Raw genomic sequence first — 20819 nt, forward strand, 5'->3', positions numbered from 1 at the left:
GTACGTTAAACTATAACTTATTACATTATAATATAGCGCAGATCGTAAATATTCGTATAGTATTAATATTAAGGCCTTTGAAATTCTACACCGTTTCCCAGTACATAATAATTAAACATTAATAATAACAATGGATATACCTATATTTGATATAGAAATATATATTATATTAATCGTAACATATGTGTTTGTGTGTGTGTAAGGTAATGGTGTATGAAATATGTCTACGACCTCCGTTATAATACATAAGATATAAAAACATCCATATAATTTTCAAGCATGCATCTTCTAATTGGATTGCGGCCGTAAGGGTTTAAAATATTAATTATTATATTATAATATTTTATAGTTGGGTTGACAGGAATATATACATGTGTTGTATAATATTATGCATGTACACAACCTAAAACCCATTCGCGGGAACAAGTCGTAAACGAACGCAAAAGCATAATAATTATATACAGTAATACAGTACACTGTACACAGTTATGAAATGGTGTATATTATTAAATACCTAATATGCTAAAACATAATATATTATGTACTTATACCCACGGAGTTTTTTTTAGCATATACGTCGTATTTAAAAAGATACCAAGTATAATCAATATGGATTATGATGGGTAAGTGACGTCGAATCTACTATTTAAATATACCTAAACTATATAATACAAACATTGCTCTAAATTACATACTATTATGCAATGTGTTTAAGTGCATTTAACAAAATAAACTAATATGTAGGTATTAGGTAACATGTATTCTGCTTTTAATTTAAAACTTACACAAATAGGTATATTGTTATGTACATTGTACCTGTGTACCTACTATGTGATAATATATTTTAAATTATTGAACACACATTGAAAATTAACTAGGTACTCAACTTTTATTTAATATTAAATAATAATTTAATACGCATGTAATAATATCGGTAAATAATAAAATAAAACTTTTTGTCGTATAAGACACGTGATGATATGATATTATAAACGGTAGTCCACCAAAGTGTTCAAGGTAAAAATTCAGAAGTCAAGAATGTTCGCGGTGAAATTTTCCATTGTTAAAAATGTCCCCATATCAAAAATGCCTTAATAATAATAAAAAAAAAAAACTAGAGTATCGAAATAGAATAAAATATGAATATAAATCAGCTAATTAATTTTTATTAGTTAGTTAAATTAGGCAAAGATAAATTGATAACTCCCGGAAAAAAATGTATGTTGATTTGCAAAAAAAAATTAAAAATAATATGATTGATATGTGTAGAGCATAAAATTATAATGAAAGAAGTATGGACAATCTTATAAAATGTGTATCATTGACTTTTTATAAATTTTAAGTGGATATTATTACCCAATACCTAATACCCATTATAGATTAAATACAAAAATACAATGATTCGCTGATTCGGTAAAGAGTTATTTAAGAAATAGTTTAGTAGACACTAACCTTATACAAGTTAAAACATATTTTTTGAAAACGTGAAACAAAAATCACTAGATATTTATGAAATAAATAATATACAATTATTGTAATATATATCAAAGTTGAAAGTACACTAAATACTAGCTGAACCCGTGCACTTCGTAGCCAGAAAAAAATAATATTTTTACTATAAATATAGACCGTATAGATAGGTATATAAATATATAGATACGATTTACTTCATGTCCACATACGTATTATAGGTAGGTACAAGGTACAACAAAATTTTATGTTGTTATGTAACATGTATAATATATATCACACAAAACTATAAGAATCACCTACTGCATAGTATAATATTTGGACAAAAATACATAAATAAATAAATACAAAAAAAAGGTTTGAATAATGATTACCTATAGTGACTTGTTAATCACACGAAATTACTAATAATTATTAATTAGTATTGAGGAGAATTGATTATTAAATATTGATATAATATATGTAGTACCATACATACTACTTCACTCTACTATAGCGTTTAAATTGTAGCGTACTATCGTGTATAGGTACTGAGCAATATTATTACAAAAAATAACAATATCACTAATTTCGGGTCTTTTAACGTTTAACCACCGATAATTTTCACCGTGGTGTGGGGAGTGGGCACTTATTTGGATTGGAAGATATCTTTTGGTTATTCTCAGACCACGTTATATACCGTAAGGCGTAAACTGGTAAATATAATTCATTGCTTAATCATAAATTTTAAATAACAATAAAATAGTGGATATTACATGCTCGCCTTCACCGTGAGCACATCCGTGGACCTCGAACAACTCGGACTATGTCACCACATGGACGACGAAAACGATATATTTGTCTTTACTTATAGGTTTTATACTGGTTGTCATGTATATACTCATATTAGTACGTTGATAACTGTTTATCATCAATCATTTTGCTATAACTTAATTTATGTTCATACAATCATATACAGGTGCAAATAAAATATTGGCAAATTCGTATATAATGATATATTATAATGTTCCAAATAGATAAACCTATATGCAAAATGAAATTGATACGACATAATCATTAGGCTTAGATTTAAAGTTATAGCTTATATATTATTAGCTACCTTTTAAACTGTAATAATAACTATAAAATATTCAACAATTATGCATAGTATCCCATATAAAACAATAACTCTATATTTCTATGGACCCTAATTACTTATTATTATGACATTTAAATAAGATATTATCTGTCTGTGATTTTTGAGTCTTGGAGAGTATAATAGAAGAAAAGCCTCAAGCATTGGTACACTATTTATTGTAACTATATATTGTATATGCGAATAAGTTACAAACAATATTATATATCATTACACATTGATATTAATATGTATATTTCAATAACGTATACTCGCGAAGTTATAAGACCGTTGAAAATGATTGTTCCGGGGGATGATGATGTAGTAGGAGTCGGGTTGCAAGTCGCGCGTGCGGATAGGTGCAAGCGTTGTTCCGCCGGGGGAGGGGGTCGATGGGGGAGAGGAAATAAAAAAAACTCGAAACGAAACCAGCGAATGGAATCGTATAACGAATAATACATAATGACCGCGCGCGCGTTGTTTAAAGATAGAAGATCTATCTATTATACGATACCATTATTATTATTATTATTATTATTATCCTTTACACGCGGGTAGGATGACCATATGCCGTCTGTCGGCACGCGCTTCCGCGTCAATGAGTGTTCGAGGCTCGTGCCGTCAACTGCCGTGCCGTCTGCTCAAGTGCCCAATAATAATACCTAGTAATAATAATAGTAATAACGATACTCTCCGTTGGTGTCCGTCTGTGATCGTATTTCGCCCGCGTGTTTTTTTCATTAAATCATTTATTCAAGTTTTATATAATCACCTGTGGATTTATGGTACGTATTATGTACATATTTTCCATTGCCGTGATTGCATACTTACATGAATAATAAATATATACCGTTGGCTAACATAATATAGTAACACACATACGAGTATAACGCTACCAGCGAAATTGTCAACAGGTAAATATATAATATATATATATATACATATACATAATATTATATTTTTGTTATTTGAGGTACATATCACCTATAATACCTACACCTATAAATACCTATAATATTCTAACATATTTTGCTTGAATTTATTTACAGTTGTATTATTAATAAGTACACTATATTTTATTTTTCATGATCGATTCTAACGACTATTACAATAATCTGAAATCTTAATTTGCGTTACGCTGCATACTTTTCTACAGCCATCAACTTTGAATTTAAATCGTTTTGTTATTAATAAAATATTACCTGTTATTATAAAATATGTATATAATATATTTTTATATTCACTATAGGTGTTGATTTATATGTGGTTATGTTTAGTGACGATGTATGTGTGAAATGTAGAAATTTAAAATTACATGTTCCAAACGGCAAAATATTTATAAATTATTATGTATATTATAAAGTTATAAAGGTACAATAAAAATGGGCTTATTTAAATTGATTATTTAATAGCTTATAGATTACTTAGGCATACAAATTTGCGTATATAGGTATATAATATATGTATATATATTATATATAATGTATACATAATATGAAGGGTGTCCCATGAGGATTTACCCATTGCAATATCTCCCGAAATAATGGTGATATCGAAATTATGATTTTATAATAAGACTCACAGGGATAAGAACTACAATTATTTCATACTTTAATTGATTTTAATGTTTTGGTATACGAATGTTAAAAAATATATTTTTTTATTTAATTATTTCCAAAAAAATTAAAAATAGCCATTTTGTAGAGTTTATTTTTCTGAAGATATTGACGTTTCAAAATTTTATTTTCATCAATTTCTTGGTTTTTAATATTTTTTTTAGTTTCGACAAAAATTAAGAATTATTAATATTAACACCGTAATGTTATCAAACATGTGACTCGCCGTGCCGCGTGCATTCCCATACGGCCGGCCGAATACCTTCCGTGTTCCTAATAGTCATAAATATTATAATCATATTTTATTTCTTCAAAACTAGAAAAAATATTAAAAATCAGGAAATTAATGAAAATAAAATTTTGAAACGTCAATATTTTCAGAAAAATAAACTCTACAAAATGGCTATCTTTAATATTTTTGAAAATAATTAAATAACAAAAATATATTTTTTAAATTTTTTACAAAAAAATTAAAATAAATTTAAAAATGAAATAATTGTAGTTCTTATCCTAGTGAATCATAATATAAAACCAGAATTTTGATATCTCCATTATTTCGTGAGATATCGCAATGGGTAAATCCTCGCGGGACACCCTGTATTAGGTATATGTTTCGGATATGGTTCACTGAGTATGCACACTCCAACTTCAATGTATTGATTAATTTATTCAAATTTTGATTTGTGGAATTTTTAATATACCTCCTACCTACTATTAAGGACCATACTTTCAAATTTTTGAGATATTTTGTACTACTTAAACGATTCATAATTGCCGTGCTTCATAATTCGCATATTATATAGACTTGAATTAGATTTATTTAAAATCTAAAAATATATACACATAATATAAAATACGATAAGCCAGCTACGACCAACTTTTTTTCTTCGGTGGTCCACAATCCACATTATTAAAATATTGCATTTGCGCGGGTCACCAATAATATAAATTTAATATTTCATTACTACATTGCAGTTTACTAAATTTATCATAAGCACATATGATGTAAAGTAAATTTTTTTAAATATAAAAACAGGACACTGGTCACTTATAAGTTGTATAAGGCTTCGGAGGGCCACAAGTAGCCAGAGAGCCACGGGTTGGGCATCGCTGCCATAAGCTATAATAAATGAAAACATCATAAATATTTAATAAAATCATGTACCTAGTTAAATAATTTAATTATTATTAAATGTTTAAGAAATTATCTAATATACTTTATTATAATACATAATATGTACTATATACTATGTAATCAGGTGTCTGTTTGAATCGAAACGCGTTAAATCTTAAAAATATATGACATGGGTATGTACTTCATAAAATACCAGTAAATACGCAAACAAATTACTTAATCTAACGATTAAATGGCAGTTACCTAAATACCTATAATACTGTGATAATATTGATATAAAATATCATAAGTACTTATTGTATATTTTTATTTATTGACATTGTTAGTATAAGCCAGTAAGCTATATGGTTATTAAATTGGCCAACGATGTTCTTCAATGTATGACTAAATAGGTACTATTAATTATTATGATATAATACTTATAATACCTACCTATCTACCTATCTTATCTGTGTTAATCATTATAATGATATAAACACTTATGAGAAGACGTTAAATCACTTAAATCGACCATTTTAGGACGTAATTTAACAATGTTAGGTTCTTATATGTTTAAAATTTATTTTTTAAGACAAAGTCAATACTGCAAATATATTATCATAAAATATTTTTTCCTAGGAATGTAAATGATGATTGTTGAGTTATATTTACAAAAGATGTTTGGTTTTTACAACAAAATCGTGTTAACAATATTGTTTTAGTATTTGTGGTAACATAATATTAAGATTGCCCATATAGCTACAGTAAAATATTGTTAAGGCAGCTATATAAAGGTTATAGCAATTTAACATTTTTTTTCGTTATTTTTCGTCTGGACGTTAAGTTTTTATCTGTTTGATAATTAATAATTAACTATTGTAGTCTGTCTATACCGTCAATCAGGGTGACTTGGAACGATTTTTACCTTTTAACTAATGTAACACATTCATTATTGATAATTAAGTTCTGTAAAAAATCATGCAGTGTCGCACACCTCCAAGGAATATATTGAGTAAAAAAAAATAAAAATAAAGTTCTTGAGTAAATTAAGATAAAAAAAAAATAAAAAGTGCTTGTTCCAAGTCACCCGGGGACCGGGGTGTTGGGTGACTACTGACTTGGAACAAGCGTTTTTTCAAATGCAGATTGCAATTAATCATTTGTGGAAGGTCACTTGGAACGATGCAATTATTTTTTTTTTTTTAAATGTTTAAAACCATATTTTTATTAATTTAAAAACAATTTAACATTTTTTTAAAACTGTTCATTACAAAATAATACTTTTTCTTATAACTTGCAGTCTTTGCTCACAAAATAAATTTAACTACCTAACATATTAATTATTAATATAGGTACCTAACTTAACTTTATATAGGTACAACAAAAAATAAAACAGTTTAAACTGACTTTTAAAATAATAGATATAACATAAATATTTCTTTTTTAACCTTACAATTTAATATTTATAACAAAAATAAATTTTGTTAAGGCAGCTATATAAATGGTTATAGCAATTTAACATTTTTTTTCGTTATTTTTTGTCTGGACGTTAAGTCCAACAGATAAAAATCTGTTTGATAATTAATAATTAACTATTGTAGTCTATGTATTAAATAAATTATTAGATATCTACTTAAGTTAAAAGTTATTGCCTATTTACTATGTATTGCACATTTGCATGTTAATATACAATTTTTTTTAAAAATATATTCGAAGTAATCTACAATCTATACATTTTCTTAGTATAATAAGTAGGTTTGATATATAGCTCGTTTACTAAAGTAGATCTCTACACCATTGCCTTTTGAGTCTACGGCGCGGGTTACCAGGGAGAGTGTTAGTTATAATTTCGAGATTAGTGGATTTGTGTGTTGTTGAAATTTGTTGTGGAGTCTGGTGTAATATAGTTTGGATATTTGGTCGAGATTTTGGATTTTGAGATCTTTGTGGAGATTATTGTTGGTTAAGTACCAGGGTGCAGATGTGTCGAAAGCATATTGACTGGAAGGCTTGGATTGTACGGGTGTTGGGGGGTTTAGCGACACCCCATAAGATATATATAATTTAGGTGAAAATACATGATATATTAGAAAAATTACCAAGTTGGCATTTGCCGACTAAACGATCGTTAAATCCGTCACTGTCACTGTCTAAGAGGAAGGAGTGTCATGCAAACTTACTAACAGGCCTTGCAAATTTATGTTATCTAAATGACGTGCTAGATATTGACAAAACGATTTTCAAAAATGTTTCTATCAAGGGAATCAGTGAGACCTGTTATTGGCCATTTTAATGCGAGTAGTTTACCTATTCCTTGACCACGCGTATATACAGTATACCAATATACCTATATGGCTATATCACTTCATATAACACCATCGTAACGGTCCGTGCGTTATCAAGTCGTTATTAATAATTTGTAGGTATACAGCTGCAATAACAGTGACGAATGGTGGTCAACGAGTAACCCAGCTGCAGACGATGGATATGGTTCAGTTTCGTCATCATCATCATCAGCAGCAGCATCAGCAGCAACAGCTGCACCACCACCAGTCATTCGATGCACATCATCAGGGTCATCTGGGTGCAGCAGTGGCGATCACCGACTACGGTTGCGTGAACCTGGGAAATTCCGACGGCAAGGGCGAAACGCCGTCGCGGCACGGCTCGTACTGGCAGTGGCAACACTCGTCGGACGGTTCGTCATCAGAGGGGTTCAATCACGGGCAGCGAGCATTCCTCGATGACTCCGTGGACCACGGCTGCTGGGACGCGACTGCCAGCTGTGGTAGTCCGCCACTGCCTTCGACCAGACTGTCCAGACTACCGCCGGCAGACGGCGAATGCTCGTTCACCGGTCATCTGCAGCTACTGCAGCCACTGACGTCCAGGCACAGCGATCGATGGAATCGTTCCTATTTCAGGTATACTTATACCTAACTCTAACACGTTATCTATATGTATATATACTTTTATTTTATTTTTTTAAATTATCCCACGGCAACTAAGTCCATTGGTAAGGGGGTAGTACTGTTGGTTGGTTTTACACGTGCAGGGTGAGAGTTTTGGCAGAATTTCTATTGGGGCACCCGTAGGTTTCTGCCATGCCCCGGAGTGGGGGATGGCGGCACTTGTTCTCAGGACACCGTGACTTGCCCGGAGAAAAATGCCGCCCGATGGTCGAGGATCAAACGCGGTCCGGCTGAGCCACAGCCGACGCGGTAGACCACTCGGCCACCTCGTCCCCTATACTTTTATTAATTAACACGTACAATGTTATTATATTGCCCTCGAAAAGTTAACAGCACATGCAGCTATTGTGCAACCAGGGCAGGCCCAAGGTATTTTCACGCCCCGGGCAATATTTCGAAAGGCGCCCTTAATCAAATGCTCCATAATACATTTAATACTTTTTAAACTTGACTACATATTTTGTTTACAATTCTTATATTTATGCATAGGTAAAGGATTGCAAAACTTATTTGGATACAATTTATGGACGTATCGGCTGTAACACATATTTTTTTGATTTTCCCGAGTTAATGATTATGTATCATTGTATGTTATTTTTTAATTATATGTAATATAATAATAAAAACTGGAAAGTGGAGTAAAATCTATAAAAGAAAATATATAACAGAAAATTCTGTCATAGATAATTTAGTCATTTAGCTATATTATGGTAAATTTGAATAAATATTACGCTAAAATTTATAAAATATTAGTATATTAAAAGCGCCCCTAAAAGTAGCTCCCCGGGCAACCGCCGGGTTCACCCGTATCTTAGGCCGCCACTGTATGCAACAGACACTTACTAAATACCTCCACGGCTACAAGCATAAAACGCAACTCGTTGACAGTTGTACTTACGTGACTACATGAATGTTAGATTACAAACAGACTTTGTTGGATATTAATTTTGCCATGAGAGTTTTATCAGGTACTTTTGTGGTGCCAAACATGGGTGTATACTCCTAACAATACCTAGTTCAACTTTTGAACTCTACATGCCATTAGCATTGTTTTCGATAATGTTGACCCGTAATTGCAACACTCACTACATGCAGGTATGCACTATGCAGTAGCAATCAGTATCGGCCTGGTACTTAAAGGGCCCCGGATGCATTTCTTTAGAAGGGTCCCAAACATGTCATTTCATAAAATGATAAAAAATGTTTATAAGTAGGTCGGAATATTATATTTTTAGTAATATTGGGGCCCCTCGACATAATTACCGCCGGAGACCCCGGATGTGTTCGCGGCCTATCGGCCATGGCCAGACCGACACTGGTAGCATTATATGCGTAATTAATTATTGGCTACTGTATAAAATTTCACGTGAGATAGGTTTCGAGTGGACTTCATCATTGATTAGATCACTCATCAATCATCACTGTATAATGGATAGGTCATAGGCATGTGTAAATCGTAAAATTAAACTTTAATTCAATGAAAAATTCAAAACAATTATTCTAAGCGGGAACAGCGTCTTAGATTCAATTTCTAAAGATATTTTGTTTTTTCTACGCCCGTTTCCTAAAATTGGAAAATACTATTAGGAGTTTAGGACCCAGTGACCCACGACCGTAGCCGCTACATTCAGTTTTAAAATAAACTTCATTGATTATAGATCTGTGCGTCTGAGCACTGTTCCAATATAAAGGTATGAACGAAGAAAACTTGAAGTAATAATATTCAACTAGGAAACGCTTTTATTAAATTAAAACAAACATAAATAAAACACTTAGCAAATCCAGATTGTCTAGCCCGTACTACGAACGCCGTTTCACACGTACAATCGTCGTACCTACGTTCTTGTCGAATCACTCAGTGACAACAGGACTCCCCGCGCCTGTGTGTCTGACGGTGTTATATAGAAAATATTTATGTCGCCTCAGCATATTTAGCTTCACTGACCTATGTTAATAATTTACAATTCAAATTACATAAGTATAATATAATTGTGTTGAATATCTACAATATACGACAAGATTGAACAGGTTTTTGACAGAAACATCGGGTTTTGTATTGCTGTATAATAATATAATTTATATATAATTATAATTATATAATTTATATATCCATTATCATAAAATTATGTCAATATCAACATATATTATATATACCGCGGTGGCGCGGTGGATAGCGTGAAATATGAATAGATATTTAGGTTCATGGTAGGTACATAATTAACTTAAAATTAGTTTAAATATTTTGAAATTTTCATTGTTTTTAGAAAATAATAACATGTACCTAGGTAGTTATACAAATTATGCTGAAAATTTTTAAGTTTTTACGATAAATATATTTTTTTGAATTCCAATATAATTGTTAAGTTGTTTAATGAATAATGTTTATGTTTCGTATTCAATTCATCAAAATTTTAATTTAAAGGGTACCTATAAATGAAAAATTATGTATTTTTTCTTTTTAAATTGCAATTTATGATAAACCATATACCACATTTTCAAAGCCGAGCATTTTTTCTATCGATAATTATTTACTAAAAAAAAGTTAAAATATTCCAAATATCCAAAATAAATAATAATATAATTGTAATTAGCCAATGATTATTTAAGTATTAGTGTAATGTTTCAAACTTCTATGATAAATATTTTTGAATCACAACAAAGTAGCAAAATCGAGTAGATACCTACTTACATTGCATTTTTGACTTTGATAGTTCACTAAAGATTCTAATTTAACATTCTTAAAGTTGATGATTGAATCAGTTACTTTTCTAAAAAATTTAATTTATTCTTTACAAAAAATTATAAAATACTTCAGAAATCAGAATCACATGCTAAGTCTCTATTCTTCTTCTACTGTGAACTGTTTGCTGCACACAATTACATATTATCTTATATTATATTACCTAATAACAGCCTTAACCTTTTACTATAGTATCGAAAATGTTAAACACTATGCTAATTTCAATAGGTTCATTGAGATCGGAAACCGTATATTATTGTTATTTATGAATTAATCAAATTACTTACAAGTAGAAAACTTGTATAAAAAATAAAAATGTCGACATTTTAGATTTTGAACAACCCAACATGGCTATTCTTTTTAGGTTAGATGTGGTATATCTTATTAGGTTAATTAGGTATATAATAATTTATAACCATTGTCTATTCCTATATGACTCATATATTACAGTTTTGTCTACATATTATATACATTGCACTTTTTTTTCTTTATAGACAATCATCAAATGATTACATACCAACAAAACCTAACAGCAAAGAGTCAACATCTCCTACGGTAGCAAGAAAAAGACGTTTAGCAGCTAATGCGAGGGAACGTAGACGCATGAATGGCTTAAATGAAGCATTTGATAGACTCAGAGAAGCTATACCAATGTCCATAGAAGATGAACACAAATTATCAAAATATGAAACGCTACAAATGGCTCAAAGTTATATAACAGCGTTATGCAACTTACTAAATCAAGCTCATAAATAAAATATAATTTATTAGTTATTACTGAATTGTCAATTTTTTTTACACATAAAATGTTTTCTAGTCACAAAAAAAAAATATTACTTTATTTTGTCTATTTAATAAAAATAATAATGAAAAAGCAATTAAATACATTTAACTTTTATTTTTTCATTACTGCACACCTAAATAAAAATAATATGTGGTACAAGACAAAAAAAATGTTACCTCAGTAAAATTATTAACATAAAAACTGAAATTGGTTTATACAAAATGATTTAATTGGAAGTTTAGCCATGTTACATTAAATTGTATACCTTACTGGTAGAGAGAACAGTAAAAAAAAGAATGAATTTAAAATTAAAATATATATTTTTTTAAATATATATATATATATGCATATATATATATTATAAACATTAATCAATATATTGTGCCAGCCATCTGAACCCTTCTCCGTAACCATGACGTTTCAATACAGAACACATGAATACTTCTAAAGGACGACCTGGAAGATCTGATCTGGGTACTTTAGCCTAAAATTAAATATCATGAAATGAAACAATTTTGATATTTAATAGCTTAAATAATAAATAGTAATCAAAACAGATTATAATAAATCATGTTAACAAAGTAACATAACCTTATGTTAATTTATATCCTTATTACATACAATACTGAATTAATTATTTCATAATAAATAAACCACTTTAAATAAATTTAAATTAAGACATTGAGTGAAACATTTTTCACTTTATTATCCTACTACTTAGGCAAGATAATTTTCTAACACACAAAATAATGTACCCGCAAGACTTAGAAGTCATTTAGTTTTGATGAGATACCTAAATTGTAACTTATCACCTTGTTGTGTATTTATAAGTAAAAAAAAAAATTAGTTAATGAGTACAGATGTGAATATGAAAAGATCATATTTTATAATTAATAATCATACATTTAAAATTAAGGCGATGTAATTTATATTAAATATCTAGAAGTTGGATTCTCATTAATCCTATTATTATTACAATATTACAAAGATGTCATCACACTCATAGTTTTCTCTCTGTCCTACAAACAACATAGCAGAAAAATCTTAGTGTTGGTTTTTAAATTCGATTGACCTATTATTAAGTTAAACACATTATTTATTTTTATTAATATGCTGTTTTAAATAAATATTACATCGAATATAGCATTTTAAGAATACTCATAACATAGAATAATTTAATTATGGAAAAAAAGTCAAAATATGAACATAGATAATATTCTATAGAGTAGGTACTCTTTTAATAAAGCACATGGATCAAAGAGAGAAAACCAAAAATGCATTGACATACTTTTAATTGTTAGTAATAATATATATAAATATATGACATATTATGTTGATATCTATGATTTTTTAAATCTGTATTTTGAACACAATTCAAATCCATAAATATAATAATAAAAGGTAACAACAATTCACATCTTAATGGCTAGATTAATATAAGTGACAAGGGTTTGTTTAGGATATTGTCACAAGATATATTGCACATGGAATTTATAGACGGGTTTGTTTTATGCAATTTTTGAGGTATTGGTTTTAATGGCTGGTTTAAATTTTGGCCATCAGATGGTTAGTATCGGTACTTTAATATGATAATATTTTTAGTAGTCTATTGTAAATCTCTCTAATTTATCTCAGGGTCATGAATGTGTCAATAGATTTACTATACATATAAAATATCATGGTTTACATACTTTTCCAGTTGTTTGGTTCAATGCAAAATAATTTCTTAATTCTGTTTCATTCAATGCACCTTGTCTATCAATTTTGTTACCAAGAACGAGTACAGGGCAGTTAGATAAGGATTCATCAAGCAATAATGAATCTAATTCATTTTTACTCTCCATGATTCTAGATTTGTCACAAGCGTCTACCAAAAATACGATTGCATCTACAGCAGGGAAATAATCTTTCCACACTTTTCTTGCTTGAGAATGGCCACCCAAATCAAATGTTGTGAATTTTATGTTTCCAACAGATAATTCTTCAGATGCTATAGAATAAATAATCAAAAATTAAATTTCCAAGGTACAAAAATATAAAATATATATAATCAAACAACAGTTTCATACTTGGATGCAATGTTGGAGTGTGTTGTGCCAAACGATCATCTTTCAACATATGTAATAGAGTAGTTTTTCCAGCATTATCTAAACCAAGAAATAGTAATTTTCCTGATTTTTTCCACAACCCTATAAAATCATAACATTATAGTATATATAATTTATCTAATGTATTTTGTATTCATATTATTTAGTAATAATAGAAAAATTACAGAATTAGATTTAATACAAATATATTATCAATATGTGTTACAATAAACAATGAACTATTGTAATCAAATAGGTTCACACAGATATAAATTAAATACCTACAGTAGAGTCAATTTAAAAAATTAATATATTTGTAATACCTAATAAATAATTACAAAACAAACAATGAATAGTAAGTAATGAAATATTACTCACCTAAATATCCCAGCACGCCGGTAACCCAATCCCAAAGAAACATTTTTTGATGAAATTATCTGTAATATAAAATAGGTAATCAAATTAAAATGTAAATTACACTAAACATTAAATATATTATCTTTCATCTTTTTTTTCTATTATTATTTAAAATTTTCCTGACAAAGCCATCAACTTATTTATATTTACAGTATTTTTTTGCAACAATTTAACAACAGATAATGTATAAAATTATTTAAAAAATATTCTTTATCTAAGACAAGTAAGATTATTAATAATACAATAACTAATAAAAATACAGTTTTAGAAATATACACCTGTGTTAAGGCTCTAATCAAATATCATATGTGGTTTTATAGATAAATACACAAAAACAAATAATATATAAAATAAAGTATTGGTACCTAATAACTTCAAAAATAGTATGGTAAAATATTAAATTTTAAATTTGCAAACATATATTATTGCTGATGAGTACATATGAAAATGTTATAAAAGAAAATTGGCATATTATTTTAAATCAATGTTTGGTATTTCATTAAATTATCAATTACATATTTACATATCAAATATAATAATGATGTATAAATCAGTGGCGTTGTCAAGGGGACGTGGGGGTCAGATCCCCCCCCATTAGCTTTCTTTTTTGTTTTCGCTTACATTATGTAGTATGCACTATAATGTAATATTTTTTCATATTGTGAATTGTGATCTATTGAGCTATTGAATTTTGACAGTTTTTTCAATATACTGATTACTGAATACCATTATAATTTTATTTTCGTTTATTTATAGCAAATTAGCAAAGTAAACAGTAATATTTATTTGGTCAAAATGGTCGATGACGATTGACGACTACGATTATGTTTTATTATAGCTTATCTTATTATTTATAGAGACAACAATATACAGTATATTATATATAATATGTATGACGTATGTCTATAAAGTTATGTTTACACATTTTGAATTTTTCAATATTATAAATATTTAAAATTTATTTTTTATTAATTTTATTAGACTTTAAATAATTATGCTAAACATGAATACCATAAACATTAAACTAGGTACCTTAGAAAAAAATTTTGAGAGGGTGGTGGATTTTCCAATTTTCACCTCCCATTTAGTTGTCGTTTTTTTTTTTTTGATCCCCCCTTTCAGAAATCATGTCTACGCCACTGGTATAAATGTATTATAGGCAATATAATGAAAAGAAAAATCACTATTTAAATACAACAATGTATGAATTAAGTTTTCAATATATAATGACATAATGTTAACAAATACAAAGATAAGTATATCAATTAAAAGTAACTAGCATACATTTTTAACTATTCTTAAAAAACCTTCATGACCAGTTTTGATGGTAGCAATATTTACTAACCTGTTAAAAAGTTAACGAATAAAAAAAAAAAATGATAATTCATGTTTATATCAATATCATACACATAAATACAGTGTTCATACCATCAAGGACAAATTACACTATTATAGTCATAAGGTAGGTTAGCGTAAAAACTAGTAACATAAATGAGATATTTGTATTTTGTATATCTACCTCATTAGATGTTTCAAATAAAATAAAATGCATCTTTGATTCATAATTTGTATTTACTATTTAAAATATTGAAATTCTACTCTAATACAATTAAAAGATAGTAATAGCAACAATTTTTTTTTTTATTAGATTTGAACTAGCTAAACACTATTATTAGCGCTCAGCAATAAAGAAAAATGGGGGGTAACTTCAATAGTGATTTCTATAAATAACTAAAACAAAAAGATTAAGTTAAGCAATAAACATATTTAAAGCAGTTAAAGGTACCTACAACCAGTGGCATAGCCAGGGAGCCACAGGGGCCATGCCCTCCCCCCCCATTGACCGTATCATATTTTATATAATATGTAAAAAATAACTTTGAAGATATCGAAAAATACATTCTACCAGCTTTTATAAAGATATTTCCAAGAAGGGTACAAACATTGGACTGGACAAAATAAAAATATTTAAAAAATAAAAAACAGTGTTATTTAAATGTTATTTGTTTATTATTTATTTTTTTTTTTGGCCCCCACCTTATAGAAATCCTGGCTACGTCACTGTCTACCACCACAGAAATACATTTTATATAAATAAAATAATAAAATAAATTTAAATAGTTTATCTACTCCATACTGCAATTGTATCAATGATTATAATTTATTAAATGTAAGATATGCAAATAAAATGTTGACCATCAGTAATGACAATAAAGTACTTTTAACTGAAGAGTGGTTAAAAAAAATCAATGATCTATATTATACTATACCTAACTCGCAATAATTGATTATTGTATCACCTACTTAACTAAGACAATGCCTACTTATACATTCAAATTATATTTTACATTTAGGTAACTGTTATATTTAGCTAATTTCCTAATATAAAAACCAATTAATACTAGTGGGTAATAAAATTCTGATAAACATTTTTAAAACCTAAATTCTAAATAAAATAACGATTATCAATTATTTTTTTCTAAATATGAAATTTTTTTTTTTTGATAGGCCTGTCATATTGCTTTATACAGAGAATAGATATTAAACACAACATACATTATTGGTATATTTGGTTTTCTTAATTTTATTGTTCATTCTCTAAACATAATATACTTTAATTATTTTTAATATTACAATATTTAAGTTTTGAATTATGTTAAGTAACTATGTTATTCTGTTACATATAAGACAGAACCAGCAATATTTTTATACTCAGCAATTAAAAATGAATAAAAAAATAAATAATTTAATTTCAAAAATTAAAATTTTAATTAAAAAAAATCCTAACTTTATCAATAGGGTTCGGAAGTTATAGGAGTTGCATATTGTTCTGTATGCTGTCAAATTATAGCAAACCAAGCTAGTAATCCAAGCTATACAATGTCAAGTTTAAAAATTCATATTTTGCATACTTCAATGATTTTAGAGAAAAAATGCATATTTCCTCGATTTTCGCATATTTAATATTTTCTACAAAAATTAATTTTTTTTATTCTTAATCAATTTGTTTTAAATAATTGTACATAACACAATGCTAAGAACACGAAAAACAACTTAACAGGTACTATTCAACATATAGTTATTTTGTATTTCACAAATAATGAAAATATATTTATTCAACTATTTTTACGGCTATCTCCCAATATGCGGTCTACCTCCGTTTTGTGTGCTACGTAACTATAAATATGAGTATAGTATGCGGTCTATCAATGTTATGTGTTCTACCTATATAGCTGGGAATCCCTCATCATTTATATTTATTATCTTTGGAGGCCTCTTAGACTCAAAATCGTTTAAAAAATGTGTGGTACTAATGAAGACCTCTTAGATAGGTACTTAGCCGAGTATTGGTGGCGAGGATTAAATAAAACAGATAATATTTTTGATGCTTTCCTTAGAGATATGAAATTATGTTTTGTGGATCCTTAATAAATTAATTTTTTTTTTTATACTTTAGAATACTTTAATATTATTACGGTAGATAATTTTGTAGATCCTTAATAAATAATAAATACAATTTTTTTTATACTTTAAATTATACTTTATTATACTTTTAATATTATTATAGTAGATAATTTTGTGGATCCTAAATAAATTAAATTTTTTTTATACTTTAAATTATACTTATATTGTACTTTATTACTTTAATATTATTACGATAGACCACGTCCATTTTGGTAGACCGCATATTTTTGTGGTAGACTGCATATTGGGAGATAGCCATTTTTTCAGTTTAATAAAATCTCAAACGCCGACCGGTAATGTGCAATATTTTTTTATTTTTTTATAAAAGTTTTAAATATCAAAATTTTTAATGTACATTAATAAATAAGTAACACTTTTAATAAATAAATAATTTTTTATTTTGCATATAACACATTTTTTCATGCATATTTTGCCTTTTTTTTTTGCTTCAATAACTTCCAAACCCTACTTATCAATAATATACCAAGGTATTTTCTTATGTTTAAATTTGAATGATCATAATAAATTATTGATATTATCAACTATATTTTTGTATTTAAATTTAAAAGATTATAATTAATGGCATGGATAACAGGGTAAATAAATTACAATTTAAAAATTTATTTCAATGCTTTTAATGTGTAATATAGAGTACCTATAACATATTATTTACAAGATAAGTATTTTTTTAATTTATTTTAATTAATTTTGAATACCTTAAAGGTACCTTCTTATTTAAAATCACTTAAAATTTAAAAACATATTTCATAGGTACCTAGTATAACAAGTATATTTTTTATTTTAAAAACTATCTTGCCATTGTTTTATAACTGATACCAATAATCCAATAACAATAGAATACTGTAGAGTCTAGAGGTACATGACCAAAGGTAGTTCTATAAATATATGATAAATAATTATATATTAATTCTATTGTTATATTATACTCTTTTGAAATGTCTATAATTTTTCTTTTAAATTAATTTCTCTTGACGAACATACTAGTACTTCCGTAGCTACTTAATTTTTTTGTTTGGAAATGTTGGGTACCTACTTAAATGATTTGCGCAAGAACCACAAAATACAAGTTCTGCAAATAAAATGACGTCATAATTAAAGACTGTAATAATTATTATGGGAAAAGTAGTATAAAAAAAAAATGTTATTGCACCAAATTTGTTCAATTTAATACAGACCCCAGACCCTAAATAATATTTTTTGATGAACCAAACTAAAATTACTCGTAAAATAACTAATTAAATAATGAGAAAACTTGGTTTATCTTTAAATATAATAAATAGAGTTTACTTACTTTTAATAATAGTTTAATGTACAGTAAACAGTGTCACAAATTTGTGTCGTTCATTGATAAATAGTTTTTGATGTTGTAACAATTATTGTTGGCCGCAATCCGATTCTTACAAAACGTCTGTGTTGACGACTGACGAGAAGTGAATACGTTGACGTTATTAACAAAGTTACTTAGAGTCGTAGAAGAAAAACAGATATTTTATATTATATACAGAATATACCTTAACGTCCTTAACTAAATTAATGATAAATAAAATGTATGGTCTATGAGCAAAATAAAAATACAAACGATGACTTGACGTGCAAAATAAAGTGATTAAAACATTGATAGGGCGTGGAAGTAGGAGAAGGGGTTCCAATGTGTCACAGTCCACAGAGCCATCGGTGGCTGGCAATGATTATCGAAATAACGAACCTCTTTGGACAAACTGTTAAAACCGACGTGGACGTAAAATTTCTTTTTGTTCCAAAATGTTTTATATTCCAACAATGATAATAATATTAATTTTCATATTTATTATTTTACCATTTTACCTTTTTAAATATACCTTTGTTCCGATAAACGTTTGTTTCATAATAATTTATTTGTCGCATTGAATTTATTATAAATAATTTACTATAATAGTACAAAGTGTTTGGAACAAATGTTCATTCGTACAAATGGTCTTGGAGTAAAGATTAATCAGAAAATAAATGTGCGGATAAACATTTAAACCGCATTTTTATCTACGCATATATATTATTATATCTTAGACTTTAAAACTTAAAATTTAAAATATCAAGGTATAATTGTTTAAGGGTATTTATGGGCTAATGAAGAAAAGAACATGAGATTATTTTACACACATTTACATAACAATAAAATACGATGAAATTATAAAATTTTATAATACAAAGTACCTACCTATTTACAAAAGTGTTGGCTCTTGATATCATTGTATTTATTCATGTGGCTTGTCAGACGTATCCATGTTAGCCACCCCTGGTCAATACTACATAATATTATAATATAATATAAATCGATACATTTTGCCCATTTTGATCAAGTGGTACATGGATATTTTCAAACTGTGTAAATTATATACTTGTATGCGGGTATGAATCATAGATATTATAATTTCTATGGTATGAATAGATTGAGAACTGCTGTTCTAGATCAACAGATTGTATTGTTCAAATTTGGGACAGATGTCAGATGATAATATCTAAATAATTATCTACGTGAATAACAATTAATTGTGTTTTGGAATATTATCATTAAGTTATTAGTTTTTTTTACATTTTGTTGTCTATAATATTAACTAATTAGGTAGGTAATATAATATATTATCTGTACATATAAAATTATAAAATGAATTGTCCTGGGTGATCACTGATCATCATCGACTAGCCGGAACCGTCGAAGCTATGAGTATTCACTTTGGACAGTAGTTTTATTTCATGGTGTAGACACCCACTAAGAAAATATTTTTCAAAATTTAACCCCTACAAGGGTTAAAATGGTTATATAAATAAAAAAGAAAAATTTTTCGTTTGATCGATTTAATCCCTGGAACTACTTAACTAATTTTAAAATTTTTTATCATCAACAAGCTACACAATCCGATGAGCTTACAGGCAATATTTTATCTCTTTAAGTTGCCCTTAATTTTTTTATTGCAAATTTGAGATTTTTTATAGAAATAATAATAATATTAAAATTAAATATATTTTTGTGTATTATATGGTT

At 27.9% G+C, this 20819-nt stretch overlaps 2 protein-coding genes across 3 annotated transcripts; one reads left to right on the forward strand and one right to left on the reverse strand.

The window, feature by feature from the left end:
* The first annotated feature begins 3165 nt into the window (after nucleotides 1-3165).
* On the forward strand, nucleotides 3166-11913 carry LOC107170515 (uncharacterized). Of its 2 annotated transcripts, none has more exons than XM_015520651.2 (3): nucleotides 3166-3369; nucleotides 7738-8238; nucleotides 11521-11913. In XM_015520651.2, exons 2-3 carry the CDS (start codon nucleotides 7796-7798, stop codon nucleotides 11780-11782), a joined length of 705 nt encoding a protein of 234 aa, XP_015376137.2. In that variant the 5' UTR covers nucleotides 3166-3369; nucleotides 7738-7795; the 3' UTR covers nucleotides 11783-11913. The 2 variants fall into 2 exon arrangements, with proteins under 2 accessions (XP_015376137.2, XP_015376136.2); XM_015520650.2 differs by having other exon boundaries at nucleotides 3167-3498.
* On the reverse strand, nucleotides 11905-19393 carry LOC107170514 (small COPII coat GTPase SAR1B-like). Its single transcript, XM_015520649.2, has 5 exons — nucleotides 19092-19393; nucleotides 14276-14334; nucleotides 13880-13999; nucleotides 13502-13800; nucleotides 11905-12294 (listed from the first exon to the last, which is right to left on the reverse strand). Exons 2-5 carry the CDS (start codon nucleotides 14316-14318, stop codon nucleotides 12178-12180), a joined length of 579 nt encoding a protein of 192 aa, XP_015376135.1. The 5' UTR covers nucleotides 14319-14334; nucleotides 19092-19393; the 3' UTR covers nucleotides 11905-12177.
* Between the last annotated feature and the right edge of the window lie 1426 nt (nucleotides 19394-20819).

Source organism: Diuraphis noxia, unplaced genomic scaffold (assembly GCF_037042655.1).
Source record: "Diuraphis noxia isolate RWA-SAM2 unplaced genomic scaffold, SU_Dnox_SAM2 contig0002, whole genome shotgun sequence".
In the NCBI taxonomy this organism is placed as follows: Eukaryota; Metazoa; Arthropoda; class Insecta; order Hemiptera; family Aphididae; genus Diuraphis; species Diuraphis noxia.